The following is a 24,083-nucleotide window of genomic DNA, read 5'->3' on the forward strand; positions in this document are numbered from 1 at the left end:
TAAATGAAATTAATATTTTCAAGGGCAAAAAATTTTAACAAAACAGAAAATGGGTAATGTAAACATAGTTTCATCAAGAGAAATTGAAGAAACCATAAACAAACTTTTTAAGGATGAAAACATTTATAGGACTTGATAAGCTTATAAATAAATTCTGTCAAGCATTTTGTCAAAATGTAAATAATCCCTACATTATATAAACTGTTTGATTAGGTGCCTTTCTATTTAATTTTTAAAATTTCTTGCTGTGACATAAAGTGGTCTAGATATTCAAACTAGGAATAGTTAATGAAGACAAAGAAGATAAGCCATTATCTTTTTTTCAGAATTGAGTATAAAAATAATCAAATGCATCTATCACATCCACATGAATATTCTTTCCAATAATGTAGATTTCATCATGACTATTTATTCTCTGTGAATCTCATCCATGTGTTACCCATAAGTTTTACCCAAAGCCCCTAATATTCTATTAGTTTTCCTCCTGTTCTTCTAATATTTTGAAGATGTCAATGGAGCATATGGGCTATATATTACTTATCTGTACTTCTCAACAGGTGATTATTATGTCTTCTTTTTTTTTTTCATTAACAAGTATTTATTAATACAATGCCAGGCACTGTACTATGTATATCAAAACAAAACAACAAGCAGTCTCTGCCCTCAAGGAACATCCAAGCTATCAGGGGAGGTATGTACAAAAAAGTATATGCAAAATATATTCAGGATAGATCCAAGCTAATGGGGAGATAAAGGACCAGCTTCTGGGGCATCAGGATAAGCCTCATAATGGAGGAGATGGGACTGGAAGTGAACTTTGAAGGAAGCTAGAAATTCTAAAAGGCAGAAGTGAGTCAGTCAGTATGTCTTCTTTTTAAATCATACATTTCTTTGATGACATCATTATCACCATTCTTTGTTTTTATAATTCCTTCTTTATAGTGTTTTGTACTTAATTGACACTCAGAACCACCCTTTACTTTCAATTACTTTTAATTCTTTGGAAACTAGATTATTTTATGGTTTGCAGCTGTATAATGTGGGCAATAAAATAGTAGTATTGAAAATGAGTCCTTATTTCAATGAGTAGCTAGGTTTCATTAAAACACACAGAGAGACACAACTTGACAATATAAAAAAGAAATGTAATCTATTTTTCTCCTGTTATTCAAATTGGTGTCAGATTCTTTTTTTCATAAATTTTTAAAAATAATTATCTCATTTGATCCTCACAACAATCTGCAGATAGATACTATTATTATCCCCCATGTTAAAATTGAGAAAACTAAAGAGATCACAGAAATATTTGAAATCAGGTCTTCCTAATTTCAGGCCCAGCTTTTTATACCACCTAACTACCTTTGTTTATAATGTTTATCCAAGTATTTATAGAAGCTATCTAAGATGTGTATATTGAATGGATGAACTCTAAAAGCTGTCCATAAAACTTCAAGAAATTACTTTATAAAACTACTAAAAATAATAAAATTCATTTGGTGAAACTAAAGATGAGAATTTCATAGAAACTAAAAAAAACAAAAAGTGGAGAGAAGGAAACAGATTTCAAACTATATTATTAAACAATAATCATAAAATTTATCTGATTTTTAATATAAAAGAGGAGGGAGAAGAGGAGAAGGAAGAGAAGGAGAAGGAGGAAGAGGAAGAAGGGAAGGAAAAGAAGGAGAAAGAAGAAAAGGAGGAAGAGTATCAGGAAGAGAAATAGGAGGGGAGATGAAGGAAGAAAAGGAGACAGAAACAGAGAAAATGATAACCTTTAGGCAGATTGCCACAGTGCTATCATTTTTAGTATAGATCCCCCTCATCTTAAACCTATACTATTCCAACCTATACTATTGGTCTCTTTGCCACTAGTCTTTTCTCACATACTCTGTCTTCCATTCAATTCTCAAAGTAATCTTTTTTTTTAATATGTTAAAGTATATTTTAAATACTATATATGTATACATATCCATACAATTATTTTGCTGCACAAGAAAAATCGGACTTAGAAATAAGGTAAAAATAACCTGAGAAGGAAATAAAAAATGCAAGTGGACAAAAGCAGAGGGAGTGGAAATGTGATATTGTGGTTCATACTCATTTCCCAGAGTTCTTTCGCTGGGTATAGCTGGTTCTCTTCATTATCAAACAAATCTCAAAGTAATCTTAAAGAAATCTCATGCTCAATAAATTCTAGCACTTCCCTACCACCTCCAAGAATTGTCCAGATTTGAATTGTCTGTAATTAAAACACTCAAAACTTTTCATAGCTGTCTTCTCTCTGCTGTATACCTTTCCAGTCTTCTTATATCTTATACCCCACAACATATTCTGCAATGCAGACTTCTTTACTGTTTCCTGTATGAGAAATTCCATCTCATTTTCCTTGCACTGACTGGCCTTGATGCTTGGAATGTTCACCCATCTTATCTCTGTCTCCAAGATTCCCTGGCTTCCTTCTAATCCTAGATAAATTTCTCGCCATCTTTAGGAAGTGTTTGCCTGTCCTTAATTCAAGTGCCTTCTCTCTTTTTATTATCTCCAATTTATCCTATGTTTATCCTGTTTGTATACAGTTGTTTACAGGTTTTCTCTCCCTTAAACTATGAGCTCCTTGAGAAAAGGGATTGTCTTTTGCTAAGTTTTTATCTCCAGCATTTAGCACAGGGCTATCATATAGTAAGAACTTAACAAATATTTGTTGCCTGAATAATTCACAGAAACTAGCATTTGGATATTTCTACTTAAGCTCCAGCAGTCATTCCTTTGAAATCAGTGAAGGGGAAAAAAGATCTCCTATCCTCTTAACCTACTTGCCAGATAGCACCAACTGCTTATTATGAAAGGTTACAAATAAATGATCTAGTTAAAAAAAATTTAAGAAAGAGTTAATGCTGACTATAAAATAAACACTGACCTGTAGGCTTAATCTTGGTTTTTCCCCTAACACAATTTATTAGTATTGTCATCCTAACAGAAAATAAGAAACTACCAGATATAATATGGTCTTAACTTCCCCCAAATCCTTCAAAGCCCCAAAGGAAACTTTTTGCTACTTGCTCAAGTTTCTTTTTTTCTTTCTTCCCTATGAAATTAGGGCATGCTTAACTACTCAGTTAATTACCTTATTGAGAGTAATGCTGGGATTTATTATATTAAACTTTTTTAATCGCTTTACTTAGGGCATGGTACTATTATTCTATGTTTAAATTTATTTCCCTGAATGAATTTATGTTGACCCATTTTCTTCTTTGTAATTATTCAGATCTGTACTGAATGGAAGATTCAATTCAAACTTTTTTTTAAGCAATAACTTCAGTTGTGTTATCATTTGCTTTTAGATTAGGCAATAAGGTTAAGAAGCAAAAGCTCATATTGCTAGTCCCTTTAAGCGATAAATTGCAAAATCATTTAAGTTCAAATACAAATACATAAGTGATAAAATCCCAGGGAAAACAGTTATGCAGCTCTGTAAGAAAAATTAGTTAATCTTTAAGGTAGCCTTGAAAAGTAAATCATCTAAAATGATCTTTATTTAAAGATGTGACTGAGATACATGTTGGGTGACTTTCTGAATGTGACAAAGATGTAGAATTTCATACCTAATATAGTAATGAAAAAAATAATAGCTAGCATTTACATAGTACATTAATGGTTTCCAAAGCATTTTTATTTTATCATCTCATTTGATCTTCACAATAACTTTACGAGTTATATGTTATCTATATCCTTTATAAAAATAAAGAAACTAAGTCTAATAGAAAGTAAGCCTACTAAATGTCTGTAAAAGTATTCAAACTGAGATCTTCCTGATTTAAATTTCAGTGCTCTATTTTGCCTCCTGTTTATCCCATTTTATTAATTGAAAATTTAGAATCCTGGTCACCCTCAAAATGACATAATATCAAATCAGTTTATATACAAATAATTCCCACAATTGCCTTGCAGGGATATACAAAGTACAGAAATATGTGTGATTATTTTTAAAAGAAGTATTTTAAAATATTCTAATAGAACTTTTCTTATTCCCTGTGATCCAATTACTTTCATTTTGATTTATGGCTGACTGATTTTATACCAATGTTATGTTAATGAAAGTTTCATTCCACTTTTGTGAAACATTTCTATCATTTCCTATGTTCTGAGAGGTGAATTCTTTTCTTGTGTAGGCTTCATAATTCCATCCACATGTTATTCCTGTTACACTGTGTTATTTGAGTAAGATGAAGTCCCTAATAATAAATAGTGATTCATTCTTTATCATTAAGGAAAATAGAGATATTTTTGAATGTGTAGCAAAACTCATTTTGATGCTCTTTTTGTTTTTACTTTATTTTGTACAATTTAATGATACTTTTATCAGAGAAGACAAATTAAAATCACCTCTTTGACAATGCAGTGATATTTTTTTTCTTTAAAGAAATTAAATCAAGTAAAAAATCACTGTGACCTCCTAGCAATGTCATTCCAGGGTTTTGCTCTGCTTTCAGAAAATGTTTAAGGAGTCCTCATGACTTTGTTTTCAAGATAAATCCTCCCATTCTAAAACATTTGAGTTTGTGTTTTTGAAGTGGATCATGAATAAGAGAATCCATTTAATGCCATTCAGAATTGACTCATCTCTTTTTCTCCCTCCTGTCTCCTTCAGCTTTTCCTCTTTGTGGTTTGGAACTTTGAGCTCTACATGATACCCCTGTTTTTGTTGTTGCTACTGACGTGGAACTACTTCTTGATAAAATCAGGGAAAGATAACCGGCAACGTGACACGGTATGTCTTTGCTTCCACCCTTGTGTTCTTCTTGCTCTTCTTTGTGAGGAGACCAGCAATGAATTGTTTTTTTCAAAACAGAATTTCTGTTGATAAAGACTCAAGTTGGGGCAAAAATTTTGTCAGTTCTTCCTGTTATCCACAATGAAAAGTTTGCATGTGTTCCATTACTTTCTCTTTTTGGTTGAAACTAAAATGGAAAACACATACTAAAGATTGCTTTGGATCCTGGTTTTTATTTATAAGGAGCTGGTTTTCATTTTAAATGAGCACAGGAAGAGGATATTTCTCTTCTCGATATTTCCCATGTCTTATTGAATGCTAACACAAAAGTGCATATAATTCTAGGAGCTGAAGGGACAGCAGGGAGAACATTTAATTTCTCCCAAATGATTCATGGAAATATAAACTAGATCCATTTTTCTCGCCACAGTTCTTTTTGATTCTGTCCTAGAGAAAATGAATCATTGATATCGGCTTAGGAGATTCTTCAAAGCACCTTGGAAGGTACATTATACACTCCCAAGTTCTCAGTAGATTAAAAACTAGTTATGCTAATGGTTTAAAGATATAACTTAAAATAATTTGGCCCCAGGGAAAGCTAAACCAAATCTCATCTCTCCTCCTCTCCACTTGTCTTTTTGAAAACTGCAGAATGTATTTGGAGTGCCTTGCCTGTCTCAGTGCTTTTGTCTAGGCCATTTCCTAAACCTAGCATGATCTCCTTCCTCTCTTGGGATTTCTCACTCCTTTCAAGGCTCAAGTATGAACTCCTTCAAGAGACCTTTCCTGATTCCTACAGTTATCAGTGTTCTCTCTCCAAAATTATTTTGCATATATTATGTACATATTTTATATTAACTTATATTTCCACCTGTTAACTGCAAACAAAAGATAAACTTCTGAAGTCTGTTAACTAATAGTTTTGTTTTTTTCTGTCCCTAGTGCCTGGCATATAGTAGATCCTTGACAAATGCATATTGACTTGAATGTACCATTAAGTGAATTCTAATTTCACAAGCAAAAACAAATGACTTCTCATTCTATAAAACTTGCAGTGTTCTTTCTGCAGACATTAGCACATTCTCCTGGATTTGGCTGGTGTCTTATTCCATAGAATTACCCTGTATATCTCCATCCTCCAAAAATAAAATATTTCCAAAAACTTCAACATAGATGGAGCCCTCTTTTAAAAAGAAAATATGTGAATTTATTAATTTGGTAGATAAATTAGCACTGTTATGAGAAATCTGAATATTTCTGAAACAAAAAAAATCCATTTTGGAACTCATCAAACTCTGAAGAGATGCTTTCCCCACCAAGAGCCATCATTTGATTTAAAGTCAACATTTTCATAAACTTCCCACCATGCAATATGTAATAGGATCAACTAATAATATCTTCAAGTCAGGTCAGCAAGCATTTATTAAGCACTTAGTATATGTCAAACACTGTGAAAGTCTCTGTCTGCTCTCAAGGAGTTCAAAATCTTGTTTTGAATTATATCAATTTTTTTTTTAAAGACAGTTTTACATGGTACAATGGGAGTTCATTATAAAACACACATAGACCAAAAATGAGTATTCACAAAGTGTGTAATAAAAGAAACTGGCAAAACCTAAAATTTGTTGATTAAATAGATCAGTTTCAAAATAAAAAGCAGGTCTCTAATGCAGGTTCTCCTACTCTCTGCCCTTGGTCTTATTCTTTTTAATATAGGTTGGGAACAAGATTATTTGCTCATATGAAATAGAGTATTGGTGTCTAAGTGTTGCAGTGCACAGAATGCTGGGCCTGGAGTCTGAAAAAAACTCCTCATGAGGTCAAATCTGGCCTCTGATATTTATTAGCTGCATCACTTAAGGCTGGTCACCTAATTCTGTTTACCTCAGTTTCCTCATCTGTAAAATGACCTGGAAAAGGAAATGGTGCACCACCCAGCTTTTTTTGCCAAGAAAATCCCAAATGGGGGTCACAAACTCAATAACAACATTGAATAGAGTTAGGAGTTTTAATTAATTGCATCAGGCAGCAGTGCACATAGCTAAAAAAAAAAAAGTCTTAATTTTTGTTAAGCTGCAAGAATAGAAGTATAGCGTACAACATGAAAGAAAAGAGAGATCTACTATATTTTGTTCTGCCTGCTCCAACATCTAAAACATTGTGATCAGTTCTACATTTCAAGTTTTAGAAAAAACATTGACAAGTTAGAAGAGGTTGATGAGGAAGAAGGAGAGTCTAGAAACCATGCCATACTAAAATCCTTTGAAGACTAGTGGATCATCATAGTTATATTCAAATATTTATTTGAATTTATTTGAATATTTAGATTTATTCTATCTATTTAGTTGCCAGAGACATAGCTAGGACTGGTGGTTATTAGCAGGTAGATTTCATCTCAATAAGAGCTAAAAATAAAATAAAATAAAATAAACCCTCCAAGTGACTAGATCTGGCCTTAAACACATTATTAGCCAGACAAAATGGATAAACAAAGCTTCTGTTTTAATCTGAAGACAGTCTGTAGTACAATGGGAAGAGCCCTAGAGTTTATTTGTTGAGTTTGTGGTTTTTCATTATCAAATACAAATCCCATAATTTTACAGTAAAATAAGATTAGTTGCCCAAAGTCTGGAAAAACCTCATTTAATTTTCCCATCTTTGATACTTAATTATTGTGTCATTTAGGAACACATTAGGAATAAGGATGTCTCCCACATTATGAACTTGTTAATTCAAAGAAAGTTGGGACCATCAACAGAAATGAAGAACTTTTGAGGCATAAATTTGGGATGAAACATAATTGGTTTTGTTTTAAAAATGTTGAATCTGAAGTGTCTATGATATCCTGGTGGGATATCTAAAATATAATTGATCATATAGAAATGATGCCAGGAAAGAGATTAGGACTGGATGTGTAAATTTAGGAATCTCCTTTATAAAGATAATAAATTAACTCTTAAGAATTAATGAGTTCATTAAGAGACAATATTTAGAGAAAAAAACAAAAAGCCCAGTGTAGAATCTTGGGTGACGCTTGTACTTAATAGTACAAGTATTTTTATTTTCTTTTTACAAATGAAAAAACCCAAACTTTCTGAAAACTAAGGTTCAATACATAAAGTCACTGACCTTAATAAATGACAAAGCAGAGACCTATTCAAGTCTTCTAACATTCAAGCTTAGTGATCTTTCCAGTATACTATGTTGCTTCTCAGGTAAATGTTGGCATTGCAGAAGTCAGTAAGTAAATGATTATGTAATTCAGAAAGTTTGTTAAAAGAAATAGGAGTTGTTTTCAATACTACTTTAATTACTTTGTTAGTTGGCTTCTATTTTGTAGAAAAAAAAGAGGCAAGTTTCACAGACTCACAGAATCACAAGCTATATCCAATACAAATCCCCTCATTTTTAAAATTAGATTATTTAATTTTCAATTGGTTTGTAGTCTATTTTTCCCTGGCCCTTTATTGTATGTAATTTTATTGCATCATTGTCTAAAAAAGAAGAATTTATTATTTCTGCCCTACTGCATTTGACTGTGAAGTTTTATATCCTAATATATGATCAGTTTTTGTATAGGTACCATGTACTGCTGAGAAAAAAAGGATATTTCTTTCTATTCTTATTCCAGTTTTTTCAAAGGTTTATAATGTCTAAGTTTTCTAAGATTCTATTAACCTCCCTAGTTTCGTTCTTATTTACTTTATGATTTGATTTATCTAATTCTGAAAGGGGGAGGTTGAGGTCTCTTGCTAGTATAGATTTGTTGTCTATTTCTTCCTGTAACTAGCTTAACTTCTGTAATAATATGAATGCTGTTCCACTTGGTGCATATGCTTTTAATATCATTACTACTTTATTGTCTATGGTATTTTTAACAAGGTATATTTTCCTTCCTTATCTCTTTTAGTTAAATTAATTTTTATTTTTGCTATGTCTGATTAGAATTGCTACCCCTGCTTTTTTTGCTTCAGCTGAAGCATAACAAACTCTGCTTTGGCCTTTTACCTTTACTCTGCATGTATCTGTCTGTTTCAAATTTATTTCTTGTAAATAACATATTGTAGGATTATGTTTGTTAATCCATTCTCCTATTTGCTTCTGTTTTATGTGAGAGTTCATCCCATTCACATTCACAATTCTCCTTTCTGTCCAACTCCTCTCATTTTTTCCCTCTTTCCCCTCCTACTTACTTATAATGGAAAGTGTTTCTATATCCAATTAATTGAATATGTTATTCCCTCTTTGATCCAAAACTGATGAGATTAAGCTTCAAACAATGCTCATCTCCCTTCCTTTTTCTCCTCTATCATAATAGGTTTTTTATGCCTCTTTGTATGATCTAATTTATCCCATTTTGCTCCCCCTTTCCTCTTCTTCCAGTATAAATCCTTTTTCCACCTTTTAATATCTTTTTCTTTGATATCATTAAATCAGAGTCATTTCATGCACACATCCTCTGTCCATGTAGGACACCTCTAATTGTCCCAATAAAAGAATACAGTTTTCAAGAGTTACAAATATCATTTTTTCATCTAGGGATGTAAGCAGTTTAACCTTAAAATAACATTTTTTCCTGTTTACCTTTCTTCTCCTCAGTCTTATGTTTGAAGATCAATTTTTTTCATTTACTGCTGGTTTTTCAATAGAAATGATTAAAAGTTCCTTATGTTATTGAAAATCTATCTATTTCCCTAAGATTATGCTTACTTTCCCTAAGTTGTAATCCCAGGTCCTCTACCTTCTAGTATATGATATTCCAGGCTTTCCTGTTCTTTATTATAAAAGTTGTCAGATCTAAGCAATCTTGTCTGTGGCTCCTCAATACTTGAATTTTTTTTTCTGGCCATTTGTAGTATTTTTTCTTTAGTTCTGGAATTTTGCAAAAATGTTTCTTGGGGTTTTCCTTGTGGGATCTCTTTCTAAAGTGATCAATGAATTTTCAATGACTTTTGGTTCTAGTATATTAGGGCAATTTTTATTGATGATCTCTTGAAGAATGCCACCTAGGCTTTTAATTGTGTCCTTCAGGTGCATCAATCATTTTTAAATTGTTGCTCCTGGATCTATTTTCAGGTAGGTTGTTTTTCCAATAAGGAAAAACTTTTTTTGGTAAAAAAATTTACATTTTCTTCCATTTTTTCATTCTTTTTAGTTTATTTGACTGATTCATGATGCCTAATAGAGTAATTAGCTTCCATTTGCACAGTTATAGTTTTTAATGTATAGTTTTCTTCAATTAGCTTTTGCATATCTTTCTTACATTTGATTAATTCTACTTTTTAAAGTGCTGTTTTCTTCAATGTATTTTTTTTGCATTTGGCAAATTGTATTTTTTTAAAGAATTTTTTTTTCCCAAGCTGTTGACTCTCTCTTCCATATCTCTCATTTCTTTTCTCAATTTTTCTTCTTCCTCTCTTATTTGCTTTTTATAATATTTCATGAGCACTTCCAAGAATCCTCTTTGGGCTTGAGACTAATTCATATCACTCTTTGAGATTTCTTCTGTAGACATTTTGTCTTCATCCAAGTTGGTGTTTTGATCTTCCCTGTAACATAGTTGCTTTCTACACTTGAGGTTCTTTTCTGTTTCTTGCTCATTATCTTTCCATTTCTTTTTTTGTTTTCTGTTTTATAACTTTTATGGTTGAGCTCTGCTTCTGGGGTAAATGGGGTCCTGTCCCAGCTTCCTATGCCTCTCTGAGCCTTGGATTTGAGCACAGGAGCTCTTTGTGTTAGGTGTCTTGCTCACAACAGGGGATAACTCTACCTGTTCTCTCCAGACAACAGCCTGTTTTTCCAGATTGGAAATTTGCCTTCTGTGCTGGGACTGGAGGCTGCTCCTTTGGTCTGCTTTGCTACTGAGCCAACACCAAGGGTCTCTATTGATAAGCTACTGTGATTAAGACCCCTCACTAGCTTTCCTAGACACTGTGTGAACTAAGCTGAACATTTCTTTCACCCCAGTGAGACTAATCTTTTTTGTAGCCCTTCTAATCTATGTTGAACTGGAGAATGGTTTCATTCTGTCAGACTCTGTTCAAAGGATTCATTTCATATGGTTTTCAAGGGAAACTGGGAAAGCTTGAGCAGCTTCCTGATTTTACTCCACTACCTTGGCTCCACTCCTCAGAACTCCCCAAATCCTATTTTAAAGGTGAGAAAACATGGGCCTAGAAAGATGAAGTAATATACCCAGAGTCCAGCCATTTAGTTAATATCATCAGATCTAGGACAAGCAAATTTTTTGGATTCCTAAATCAGCACATTTTCTTAGTCCCTAAAAGATTTGGAGTTATTTGCTAATAAGAAATCTTAATGCTCATAATTTAATTTGAGCTTTTTATCCCAAAAGAGGTCTTCCTTACAGAAATGAGCAAATGCTTTAACTGCCTCAAATGAGAAATATTGGCAGTACAGGCTTTTGTAGCTAGCCATCTTCTCCAAAAGGCACTCAGCCTTGGCTTCCTTTCTAGAGTAATTCATTGTATATTCTCCATACAGTCCCATAAAATTCTAAGGCTTTTTCCAAAGCCTATTGAAAGGTCCAAATTAATATGAATTATGAGACTGCCACATTGTTTTGTGTAAAATACAGCAACAAAGTAGGATTTCCTAAATCTTTTCCTACTAACACATTTGTTCTGACAGGCTCCCTCTTTTCCAAAGTGCCATGGACATTATTTTATTCCACTGCACAGCCCTGTGGGTAGGACTCTGCAGTCTAACTCTCATGGAATGCCAACTACACTCCATAACTCCTAGTAATTGCCTCTTACTTGCCCAAAACACACATATCCATTTCTGTGCTTTCCAGACATTCAGCACTGCAGTCACAAAGTTTCATTCAGTTTCTCAGACACTGGCACAGCTGAGAACTTACATAACTCTTAAATCCTATTTATCTAATTGTATGTTTTCTGGCAAATCCAATTGTGTATTTGAACTTGTTGCTCCCAAAAAAAGCCTGTCCCACATTAGTTCCAGGTATCCCTCAAAATACACAAAATTTGGAAGCCAGAGTCTTTGCTCAGCTTCTTAGTGCTGATTTCCATTTTTCATTCAACATTTATCTGCCATGTTACCCAGTAGGCACACTGTGGGTGTAGGCAGTCATGCAATGGAGAAGAGATTTCCCTGCATAGCAAATTACAAGTTTTATGTTTCACTTGCAGATCCTCAACAGTGTCCCCAAAAATGTTGTCAATCCCTGTCAGTAGCTACATGTGTAGGAGATAAAATCTGTGATAAAAGAAATTGTTTTCTGATATAAAGCCAAGTGTCTTTATCCGGAGAAGTTTATTAAAGAAATTTCTACTAGAGAAGTTAACATCTATTTTTTTTTTCATGAAAAACAAAGTCTTCTATAGCAGTGGCTAAAAATTCTTAGTATTCTTAGAATATTGAGGTGGTTGAATGAATAATATGAGATTGTTGAGAGAATATAGAAGAGGGACAAGTCTAAATGCCCTTTAACTATACTTATAAGAGAGACAAGAGGGAGAGTAATATTGCCATAATACAAAAGGAAGTAGAAGGAAAAAAATTCTATAAGAGATGAGAAATATATATATAGACAAATGTTTCACTGTTACCATGTTAGTTGTTAGATTATATCCAACAGAGTGTCATTTAGTATTATGGTCATTTACAAGATGAGGCTATAAAATCTCTTTTCTGAGAAATCAAAATAGATTAAAACATTCACTTGTTCTCCATCATCATTTCTTTCAATAACAACTAAAGAAATGGCTTTTAATAGTTACTGGATGTATTTTATCTTGCTGTGGCTACCTATGAACTCATTGGGGATAAGTGAGTTCCTTCCAAAAGATACTAACACTGCCCTGGCAGTAGAAAAAACAGATGTTTGTTCAAAATTGAGTACTAGCAACATTATTTTCCTAGTTTGAATTTTTTTTCTTTTGTTTCTTAATATACTTTTCACTTTTTAAGACAATTTTAGCATTAATTTTTGTAAAACTTTGAGTTCCAAAATTTTCTCCTTCCCTTTTTCCCTTTTCCAAAAATAGAAGGCAAATTGATATAGATTATGCATGTGTAATCAGATAAAACATTTTCATATTAGTTACAGTTGTGAAAGAAGAAACAAATCAAAAGGAAAAAAACATGAAAAAGAATAAAGTAAGTGGGGGGAAAATATGCTTCGATCTGCAGAGTTCATCAGTTCTTTATTTGGTTACAGAAAGTAATTTCCATCATGAGTCCTTTGTACTTGTGTTGTTGAGAAAAACTAAGTCATTCATAGTTGATCATTGTACAGTGTTACTAATAACACGTATAATGTTTCCCTAATTCTGCTCATTTTACTTTGCATCAGTTTTTTAAAGTGTTTCCAGGTTTTTCTGAAATCTGCCTGTTCATTATTTCTTATTGCATAATACTATTCCATTACATTCACATACCATAGCTTTTTCATCTATTCTCCAATTGATGGGCATCCCCTTTATTTCCAATATTTTGTCACCATCAAAAAGAGGCTGCTATGAATATTTTTGCACAGGTAGGTCCTTTTCCCTTTTTTTAGTGATTCAGTGCACAACTCCATCAACACTTAGTGTCCAAATTTTCCCACATCTTCTCCAACAATTATCATTTTCCCTTTTTGTCATATTAATCAATCTGATAGGTATGAGATATACTCCAGAGTTGTTTTCTGGGGTATTTCTCTAATTGGCATTTCTCTAATTAAAAGTGATTTAGAACACTTCTTCATATACCTATAGGTAGTTTTGATTTCTTAATCTAAATCTAATCTAAAAATTGCCTTTTATGCCTTTCCCTATTTACCAATTGATGAATGGCTTATGTTTTTTTTTAATAAATTTGACTCAGTTCTCTATACATTTGAAAAATTAATTGGACCTTTATCAAAGACAGTTGCTATATAGATTGTTTCCCAACTTTCTCCTTTCTTTCTGATCTTAGTTGCTTTGGTTTTGTTTGTACAAAGCTTTTAAGTTTAATATAATTTAAATGATCAATTTTACATTTCATAATGTTTTCTGTCTCTTATTTGGTGAATTCTTTCCTTTCCCATAGATCTGAGAGGTAGACTTTTCTTTGCTCTTCTAATTTGCTTATGGTGCTGTCCTTTCAGTTAAATCATATACTCATTTTGATCTTATCTTGGTAGATAGTATGAGTTATTGGTCTACATCTAGTTTGTGTCCTATTGTTTTTCAGTTTTTCCAATAGTTTTTATTAAATAGTGTGAGTTCTTATCCTAAAAGCTAGGGTTATTGAGTTTATCAAGCACTGCTTACTATTGTCATTAATATTATTTTTTTCACATAACTAATCTATTCCACTGAACTACCACTCTTATTTCCTAGTACCAGATAGTGTTGATGATTATTGCTTTATAATATAGTTAGAGATCTGGCATTGCTAGGCTATCTTTCTTTGCATTTTGTTCATTAATCCTCCTGATATTCTTGACCTTTTGTTCTTCTAGATGAATTGTTATTATTTTTTCTACCTATATCAGATAATTTGTTGGTAGTCTGATCGGTTCAACACTGAACAAATAAATTAGTTTAAGCAGAATTTTCATTTTTATTATATTGGCTCAGCCTATTCATGAGCCAGTGAAAAGGTAGATTTAAAATTAATTAGAAGCTAAATAATCTAATCCTAAAGATTAAGTGAGTCAAAGAATAAATGATTAAAGACAATCAATAATTTCATTAAAGAGAATGACAACAATGAGAAACATATCACAATTTATGGAATGGAACCAAAACAAAGAAAAGGCAATGAAATAAAGGTGAAAATACTATGCTTCAATCCATATACAGTCTATTTATTTCTCTCTCTGGATTGAATGACATTTTCCATCCCAAGTCTAGTGGAATTATGTTTCACCATATTTCTGAGAAGAGGCAAATCTATCACAATTAATTAAGTTATTTAGTTTTTAAGAATTACAAGTATCATCTTCTCATGTAGGGATAGAAACAGTTTAGCTTTTTAAAATTTCTTGTGTTTTCTTTTCCCTTTTTACCTATTTATGCTTCTCTTTGTTAATGATATTGGAGATCAATTTTTTGGCTTAATTCTGGTCTTCTCCTTATGAAAATTTGAAATCCTTACATTTCATTGAATAACTGTTTTTCCCCGAGAAACAGTATGCTTAATTTTGCTGGGTAGATGATTGTTAGTTATAATTCTAGCAACTTTGCCTTACAGAATATAATGTTCCATGGCCTCTGATCTTTTAATGTTGCAACTGACAAGTCCTAAATAATCATTTTTGTGATTCCCCAATATTCGAATTGTTTCTTTCTGGCTACTTGTAGCATATTTTCCTTGACATGATATTTCTGAAATTTAGTTATAAAGTTCCTTGGGGTTTTTATTTTGGGATCTCTTTCCTGGGGTGATTAGTGTGCTCTTCCAATACCTCCTTTGCCTTCTGGTTCTAAGATATCAAGAGTTTTCCTTGATCATTTCTTAAAAATGAAAGTCTTCCTTTTAATTATGATTCTGATATTGTCTCTCCTCAATCTGTTTTCCAGGTTAATTATTTTTCCCATGAGGCATTTAACATTTTCTTCTTTTTTTTCATTCTTTTGAATTTATTTGATTCATTCTAAATGTCTCATAGTCATTAACTTCCACTTGCCCAATTCTAATTTTTAAGGAGTTGTTTTTCTCAATTAGCTTTTGTATTCTCTTTTCCATTTGGCCAGTTGTACATTTTAAGAAATTGTTTTGCTCAGTGGATTTGTATCTTCTTTTCCATTTGGATAATTCTGCTTTTTTTTAGCATTGTTTCTTTTGTCAAGCAATTGACTCTCTTTTCATAATTCTCGTTTCCCAATTTTTCTTTTACTTCTCTTCAATGATTTTTAATCTCCTTTTAGAGGTCTCCAATTAATTATTTCTATGTTTGGGACCACGTGGGGTTTCTCAGAGCTGAAGTCTGCTGGTGCTGGTTCTTCTACCTCTGCTAAGTTACATGTGGTGGTGGGGGGTTTCTGGTTGTGGTATTTGCTTGTACCCCTGCACTAGAGCTCAGGATCTATCACTGGTTTGCTAAGGTGGAACTTACTGATGGCTTGCTGGTCTGGACTAAATTCCCCTTCTACTCAAGTGAAACAGCCCTTTCCTGCCAAATTTCCAAGTTTCTTGAGTTCAAAGATTGCTTCACCCCATTTTTTCCTGTTTTTGCTGTTAGAGGATTTGTTTAGGAGTGCTTTTTTAATCATTGTTTTGAGGTGAATATGGAAGAATCATGGCAATTTACTCTGACATCTTGACTCCCAGAAGTGATCTGAATTGGGTTTTTTAAAACACTCTTATACCTGAATCCATAATTTGGTGAATGATAATTACTACTTGATCATTTCATTGCAATTCCAAAGCCTTGATGGTCTTTTGTTTTGGTCAATATAACATATGTAAGTCTTGAGTCAAGAGATGCTTTTGGCATAAAGGGCTTACTTTGCTGTATAAAGATGTCACAATTCCTTATTGGTTAATCTAGTATTTGGTATTTGCTCCCATCATTTATGAATATTGGCCACAATTCAATGGAAGATAGTTTTTTTTTAATAAAAAAGAAAAGTCACCAAATCTTTAGCAGCTAAATCACAAGATCCTAAAATCTTATGAGTAGCAGTTCTATCTTTCTGTAGCTGGCCATCTATTCAGCACAAGCCATTCTCAATAAGTCAGCTATACTTCCTTCTATTCATTTGAAGTTCCTATTAGGATGGCATCAATCACTGCTCTATTGTTATAGTTCCCAGGTATTATCTGCTCTTCATCTTTCCATGGCAAAATCATCATTGTTGGTCCTGTCCTCTGCTCAATGGGGCTAGCTTCTTCTTGATATAACACTGTCAGCACACACTTTGTCCTGAGCCCTCTAGGATATGAGTCAACAAGTTTCCAGGGAGCCAAGAAATGATCTGTATGATATTTATAGCTCTTCCAGTAATAATGCATCAAATCTGAAATTCCCTTCTCTTCAAGCTTGTCTCCTTGTTTTGTGACTTTCCTGCCTTTGAATACACAAAGTTAGAAGAGTAATTTTACATTTTTTCAGAATGAAACACCTATTCTTCCCTTTGAAGTATAATTAGAACTCCAGTCTACAGAAGAGCCAACAACACTGACTTTATTAAAAGACAGAATGACTGTATATCAGTTCTCCACTTGGGTCTCCAACCTACCTTATGAACTAATAATAGACTTGTGGAAATTGTCTTTAAAGATTACTTACTTCACTTCCCTCATTTTACAGATAAAGAAACCAAGACTCTGAGACTTGACTAAAGTCATACAAGACAGTGGCAGAAAAAGAGACTCTAAATGTCATGTTTTCTGATCCCTAATTCAATATTCTTTCCCTAGGAGAAAAAAAATAGACAGTCCCCAAATAAGGACTTCTTAAAGATGATGAGATTGAGGGTGGAATCTTCAATATGAGAGATAGTTTGGCACAGTGGCTGGAGAATGAGCCTCTTACTCAAAAACCAATAGAACATTGAGTAACAGTAACAACAAGATTATGTGATAATAAACTTGGATGAACTTGGCTATTTTCAACAATAAGATAATTCAAGTAAATTCCAATAGAAGTAGGATAGACTTGAGATGGAAAGCATCATCTTCATCCAGAAAGGGAGCTTTAGAGACTGACTGTGGATCAAAGCATAGTATTTTCATTTGTTGTTAATGTTTGTTTGCTTGCTTGGATTTTTTTTCTTTTTCATGGTTTTCTTTTCCCTTTTGATCTGATTTTTCTTATGCAGCGTGATGAATATGGAAATATGTTTAGAAGAATTTCACATGTTTTACCTATATCAGATTGCTTGCTGTCTTGGGGAGGAGAGAAAGGTAAAAGAGAAAAAAAATTTGGAACACAAGTTTGGCAAATTGTAGTTGAAAATTATCTCTGTATGTATTTGAGAAAATAAAGTTAAAAAATAAAAAAGAATACTAAAACTTGAAGTACCCCCTTAACACATACAGGTTATTTTAATAAGTAACTGAGCAAGTAAAGTAAATTCTCATTATTCTGAACTTGTTATCTAAGACTAAAATTCAGAGCACTAAATCATCTGTACTGGTGGAGTGACTTTTATCACTTTTTCCTATGTCAATGAAATCACTTAACCAGATGAAAAAAAATTAAATCCTCAGCATACTATTTTCAACTTGTCCAAAGGTTTAAGTTTAATAAGACAATCCAGGCTGTCTCCTGATTTACCCTCATGAGTCACTGGGTAGCAACTATTAAGACCCCTGGTGATGTCACTGACAAGTACAGGTCACTACTTTCCAAAGGTAAGTGAAGCTGTGGTCAAAAGTAGCGTTTAATGTGTGTCTCAAAAGGCTACCTGCAATTCATCTAAGTCAACAAAAGTAAAAAGATAGAAGAATTAAGAATTCCTGCTCTAGTTAAGAAGAGCCACATATAAAAGCCACATTAGTGAAGAAACATTTTTTTAGATTTCTCTGGCATGTGAAAATTGTTCAAATTCATTGGCAATCACATAGATGTGCCCACCTATCACACCTGCTCCTTGAAAAGTTTGCTCCTTATCTTTCTTTACTATTACGCTATTCTGCCTACATAACAATCTTAATTGCCTAATCAATTGAGACATAAAAGAGTCAACTCTAACATGGATCAATGAAATCATTCACTGACTCACCATCTTACTATGACAGTTGATGAATCAAAATACATACACCCTTGTTAAAACACCTTAGAAAATAAATACTTGCTTGGTACTGAGAGATATTGAAGCCCTTTACTATCCACACTGAACTATGCTAAAATGTGTTCCTGTCTTGTCAATAAATCTATTCACTACAAGTGAAGCACTCATCTCTAGACTGACAGTGCCTCAAGAAGGGGTAATTGAAGAATCTTGTCATTGTAAACTTTATGCATTAACAGTAATTTGGATCAATAATCAAAGTCACTGATCATGTTCTCAAAACTTCACACATGAATGGCTTGACCATTATGTGTGCTATGATGAGCAAAATCATTTTCAAGAAACTCCAACTTTAAATCTCCCAAATCCCAATATGTTTCTCAAAGTTTATAGCAGTGGCCTCCACTTACAAATCATTTGGGAAAATGCTGCTAGTTGATGTTCTTTTTTTGTATGTATCTATCATTACCCACTAGCCCATCACCTCCCACATCCCATCCCTAAGGAGAAGCCTTATGTTATAACAAATATGTATAGTCTAAGGAAAACAAATCTCCATATTGGTCATGCCAGAAGATGTATATCAGATCCTGCATTTCTGATCCACTAACTCTCTGTGTTGTACTTATTGATTGTAAAATTTTCAAGGAAAAGGAAAAACATTAAGTATTGTTGGTCCTTCCTGAAATGTCAGAATTTTTAAATATTTGAAAGTAGCAAGAACTGTAAGAGTCCTGTGTACAGAGTTCAAGGTCAGAAAATTCCAGATAGGATTGAGCTCTACAAATTTATCTAAAAATGAATATTCCTTCTTTCCTCAGAGAAACAGTATATTATAATGAAATGGTAGTGGAATTGAGGCAAAAATCTTGGGTTTGTGGCCTATTTTTACTATTACTTACTTTGTTTGGAAGCTTAAGAAAGTTCTTTCACTTCTCTAGGGTTCAATTTGCTTATTTGTTGTTGTTTGTATTTTTGACCAAAATGACAACTGACTCTCAAATAAATTGGATTTAAGTGGAGCAGATTTGCTTGAAGTTGTTTTCAGACCCCATTGGCAAATAAAATAAGATGATAGTACTTGAGCCATTTATATCACTGGATTGTGTGATTTTATAAACTTTGTTTATTATAATGTTTTGGGATCATGTGACCCTCTTTGGGGTTTTCTTCGCAGAAATACTGAAATGGTTTGTATTTCCTTCTCCAACTCATTTTACAGATGAGGAAGCTGAGTGACTTGCCCAGTTGTCTGAGGCTGAAATCTTCGTAATTCCTGGCCCAGTGCTCTATTTACTACTCCACCCAGATGCCCTTATAAACCATAAAATATAATAATTTACTTGACAGTTACTATTATTTCCTTCTTTATGTCTGGTTCACAACACAATTTAACTAAGGAGTCCCACTCCTTTCAAAAAGAGTCAAGATTGCGTATATCCACCATGATTATTAACCTAATCAAGAAGAAATCCATTCTCTTCACTAATAAAAGCAAATGAGCAGTTATACTATATTCTAAGTCTACCTTCTTTCTAAAAAGCTCTTTATGTAATTTTCGTCCATTGTCGTTGTTTGTCCTTCATTCTCCAAGACATCCATGACATCAAGGAGTGATGGCATGACATGCAAATAAATTGAATTTAAATAAGGGAGGGCTGTGCAAAGTTAACTGCTTACTTTTTCTTCCAGAGCCATCTGGGTCCAGTGGCCAGATATAGATCAGGATGACTGGGAAAGGGTCTGAATGCAATAGGAGATCTCAGCATTTTTAAGCTTAGGTCTTTAATCTTAGGCAACTACCATTTCATTGATTAAGACTAGGTAAGAAATGAGGAAATAATGGACTAATAAAAAAATTTGTTTCTGTTTTGGCCACAAACTCTGACAGTCTTCCCCTCCCAGATTGAATTCTTGTCTATAGTCATGGTATAGACCTGGACATTCAATCCAACTCTTACTCCCTCCCAAAAAAAAGGAAGCAATGCAACAGTGGGAAAAGCTTGTGACTTAGACGCAGAGGCTTGTGATTCCTCACACCAGTCACTAATTTATCTGGACCTCAGTTTCCCCACTTGTAAAATAAGGATTTGAGCAATAAATTACCTCCAAGACCCCTCCTAACTTTATGTCCTGGACAATATAGAATCATTTGTTATCCAAAAAATTAACATTTTTAAAGAGGAAAGTAAAAATTCAAGTAGATATTTATGCTCTCACTTCTTAGATATATTTTCTTCTTGCTTATCTTCTAATGAAGGATTCATCTTACATGTTCCTTCCTTGGGGACAGTCCTTCATTTCTATGAATATACATACATATATAATTTCATCCATGCAGTCCAATCTTCCTTTTTTATCTATATTTGTTGTCTACTTTTTTATAAGCAGAAAAATATATAAATGTGTTTGCATGAACACACATGTGTGTAAGGAAAGGGAAAAGAGCTGACCGTTAATGTTTCCAGCTATTTAAGTGAAGCTTGTCCATACTTCAGTTTGCACCTGGAATCTGGAAGCACTATGTTGGCACTTTGAGAATCAACATGATTTTAGGGACCACTTTAGCAATCTGGTGAAGATGGACTTCTTCTCAAAATAATGTTTTAAAATACATAATATGTCTAAGGCTACAAAAGAAACCACTTAAACTGAAGTAAAAATGTAAAGTTTATGGACCTCTGGAAATCTATCCACAGAGCTAAGTCCTGCGCCTGATACATCCTGGCCATGTGATCCTAAGCAATGTATTCTAACTTCTTAGACTAGACTTATGGAGTAGGTGCTAGCCTCCATTAGTGGTGAAGTTTCCAAACTTAGGAGTTCCCTATATCCAAGAAGTCATAAGTATAGTCCCCATCCCTAGCTTTGAATATTCAAGAACCTAGGATAAGAACCTTCTTATCCTACTCAATAGAATCTATGCTGTTAATTTATCAAAGAGTTTTACATAATAGAAGGAAAACGATATACAATTATCCCTTCCACATTATTACTTTTCCCATCACAGATTGGCAGAAGAAACCACATGGGAATTTTGGGGGCGTTTTGGGGGAAGCTGTATATGATACAGAAAAATACTATTTCAAATTTTATAATAAGGTACTATAAATAGCCCACAAAAGAAAAAGAGAAAATCCAGATTTCTCTGGTATGAAAGGAGGGCCAAAATATTTTACACAGATTTTCCAGATCAAATGGGCAAAATGCTCTAACCCTTGCAATACAGAAGGAACAACTGTCCATTAAGGATGTCACTTTTTAACAGGGAAAAAAACATAAAGAGTAAAGATACTTTTTAAGACCCAAATATTAATTCTTTGAAAGAGACAATTTTCTTTAGCTAAGAGATCATTCAAAAAGAGATTTTGCATCACAAGACACACTTACAGATGCTACTTCTAGCTGACTCATGGCTTCATGACTAGTCCACATTACCAATGTGGGCACAGAACTTTGTATAGTGGGTGGGAATGGCAAAGGTTTTCATAAGATCTTTGTAGAAACTTATTGTCCCTGCTTTGGAAAGGTGGCAATTAAATTAAATTAAATTTAAATAATTAAAAGAGCAGAAGTGGAAACCAAATGATAGACTTTGTCAGCCAGGGAAGTGTCCCTAAATGAGAACTATTATTAGGAAACTAATAACTTCAACAGTTTTATCATCAGAATGCATGAGGTGTGTTTTTTCAATAGGAAATAATTATTTCTCAATTTAAAGTTCTGTAATCCTCTACATATACATGGCGTTTGTTTATCACTTAACAAACTAAATCACATCTGTAACTATCCCATCTGTTACTTGTTTCTGTATTGATTCCAAAATAAAGAGGCAGAGATTTCTGCTCCTCTATAGTAGGCATTGACAGCCATTCTCAAAGTGTGACCCATGGCCCTCTAGGGGACCATTCTTTCAGGGAGTCTGTGAGTTCAAAACTATTTTCATATTAACACTAAGATGTTATCTGTCTACTGCAATATTCCCCCTTTTTCCAGCTACATATCTGTGTGAGGCTGGACTTTACATTTCAACTAAAATAACTTATCACAACAGATTGAATGCAGAAATAGTTATGGGAATCAGGTGTCTTCTATTAAACCATCCATTAAAGAGATTTTCAAAAATATAAGAATGCCACTCTTCTTACTAATTATTTTTGGGAAAATATAATTATTTTTCATAAAATTATATATTTTATGTTTAAAGTAATAAATTTATTATTGTTATTTTAAATCAATTAATAAATATTCTAAAACTGTCCATTTAGTTTCTAATATAGCAAATATTAATAAATTTAATCCATCTAAATAAAAAGTTCTTTGGGACTTAATAATTTTTAAGAATGTAAAGGGGTCCTGAAACCAAAAAATCTGATAGCTGCTACAAAAATGAAGCCAAGTTTCCCCTTGAAGCCTTCCACCATTGCTTCATTAGTTAAGTCATTACTGGTAGGGAATTTATAAATAGTATTATCATATACTCCCTAAGGTCTTTAAAAAAGTCTGGCTGCCATCCCATAAGTTTTTCCATTCCCAACCAGTTATGTTTCTTTATGAGCTATAGGATCTTGAATCTACACTATCATCAATCTCATCTTCTGAAAGAGGCTTTTCCCAATCTTCTTCCACTTCCAAACTTCAATGAAAATAGAAAATTACCTCCCATTTACACTGTAGATATCTTTTATATACATAGCTGTATTAATGTTGTCTGTTCCCTTATAATCTGAGCTTCTTGAGATTAAGTTTTTGTCCTTTTTTTGATTCCCCACTGTTTAGCACAATGCCTGGCACATGGTATATAAATAAATGTTTGTAAACCCATTGACTGGATGATGTTATTTCAATTCAATTCAATAATCATTTATTAAGTGCCTACTATGTGCTAAATACTAGTTATACAAATTAAAAAAAAAAAAAAGAAAATCCCTGTCCTCAAGGAGCTTACAATTGAATAGAATTAATAGCCATGTAAGTATTTATTGACTTATTTCCTACTCAATGGGTAAATTTATAAAGGTTTTTTATGGCAAAGATCATCCTTATCAGTGTGTTTGAAAACAAAATTCAAATAACAATGTAAAGGAAAATAACAGTAAACACTTCAGCACTATGGTAAGTGAAATGGCCAAGACATTCAATCAACAAGTTTTTGTTAAGTACTTAATATTTATCAAGCACAATGCTAATTCTTGGATTACAAATACAAAGAGAAATTGTCCTTGTCACACTCTACTAGAGCCATACAACACATTCTTAGATCATTTTATGTTGTTGGGCAAGTCATTTTAACTTTTGGCTGCTTTAGTTCCCCATTTACAAAATAGGATTTAAAATAGCACCTACTCACTATGCAGTTGTAAGGATAAAAAGAGATACTACTAAACCTCAAAATCCTCCATAAATGCTATTTATTATTATGTAAGTAAATATAGGCCTGATATAGGAATCATAAGAATTCTAAGCAGAGCAGTCTATTATTGTATCCTTCCCAATAGTAATGGTAATGTTAATTTGATGTCACCCCACAGAAAGAAATGAAAGTTAAAGCGGTTCACACATAGGGGCACAGCAATTGGCAAAATGTCCATAGTATATTGGCTCTGGTG

The 24,083-nt window shown here is 33.0% G+C and overlaps 1 protein-coding gene across 12 annotated transcripts in view; it reads left to right on the forward strand.

Moving 5' to 3' along the window:
* MCTP1 (multiple C2 and transmembrane domain containing 1) overlaps nucleotides 1-24,083 on the forward strand; it is a 722,542-nt gene that overhangs the window by 594,405 nt on the left and 104,054 nt on the right. For 9 of the 12 annotated variants that reach the window (XM_074282067.1, XM_074282068.1, XM_074282071.1 and 6 more), the window contains one exon: nucleotides 4,652-4,771. The exons of the other annotated variants lie outside the window; for them this stretch is intronic. In XM_074282067.1, coding sequence (XP_074138168.1) covers nucleotides 4,652-4,771 — 120 coding nt within the window. The remainder of the gene's footprint in view (nucleotides 1-4,651; nucleotides 4,772-24,083) is intronic. 12 annotated transcript variants of the gene reach the window in all.

This window comes from Sminthopsis crassicaudata, chromosome 1 (genome assembly GCF_048593235.1).
Source record: "Sminthopsis crassicaudata isolate SCR6 chromosome 1, ASM4859323v1, whole genome shotgun sequence".
Lineage (NCBI taxonomy): Eukaryota > Metazoa > Chordata > Mammalia > Dasyuromorphia > Dasyuridae > Sminthopsis > Sminthopsis crassicaudata.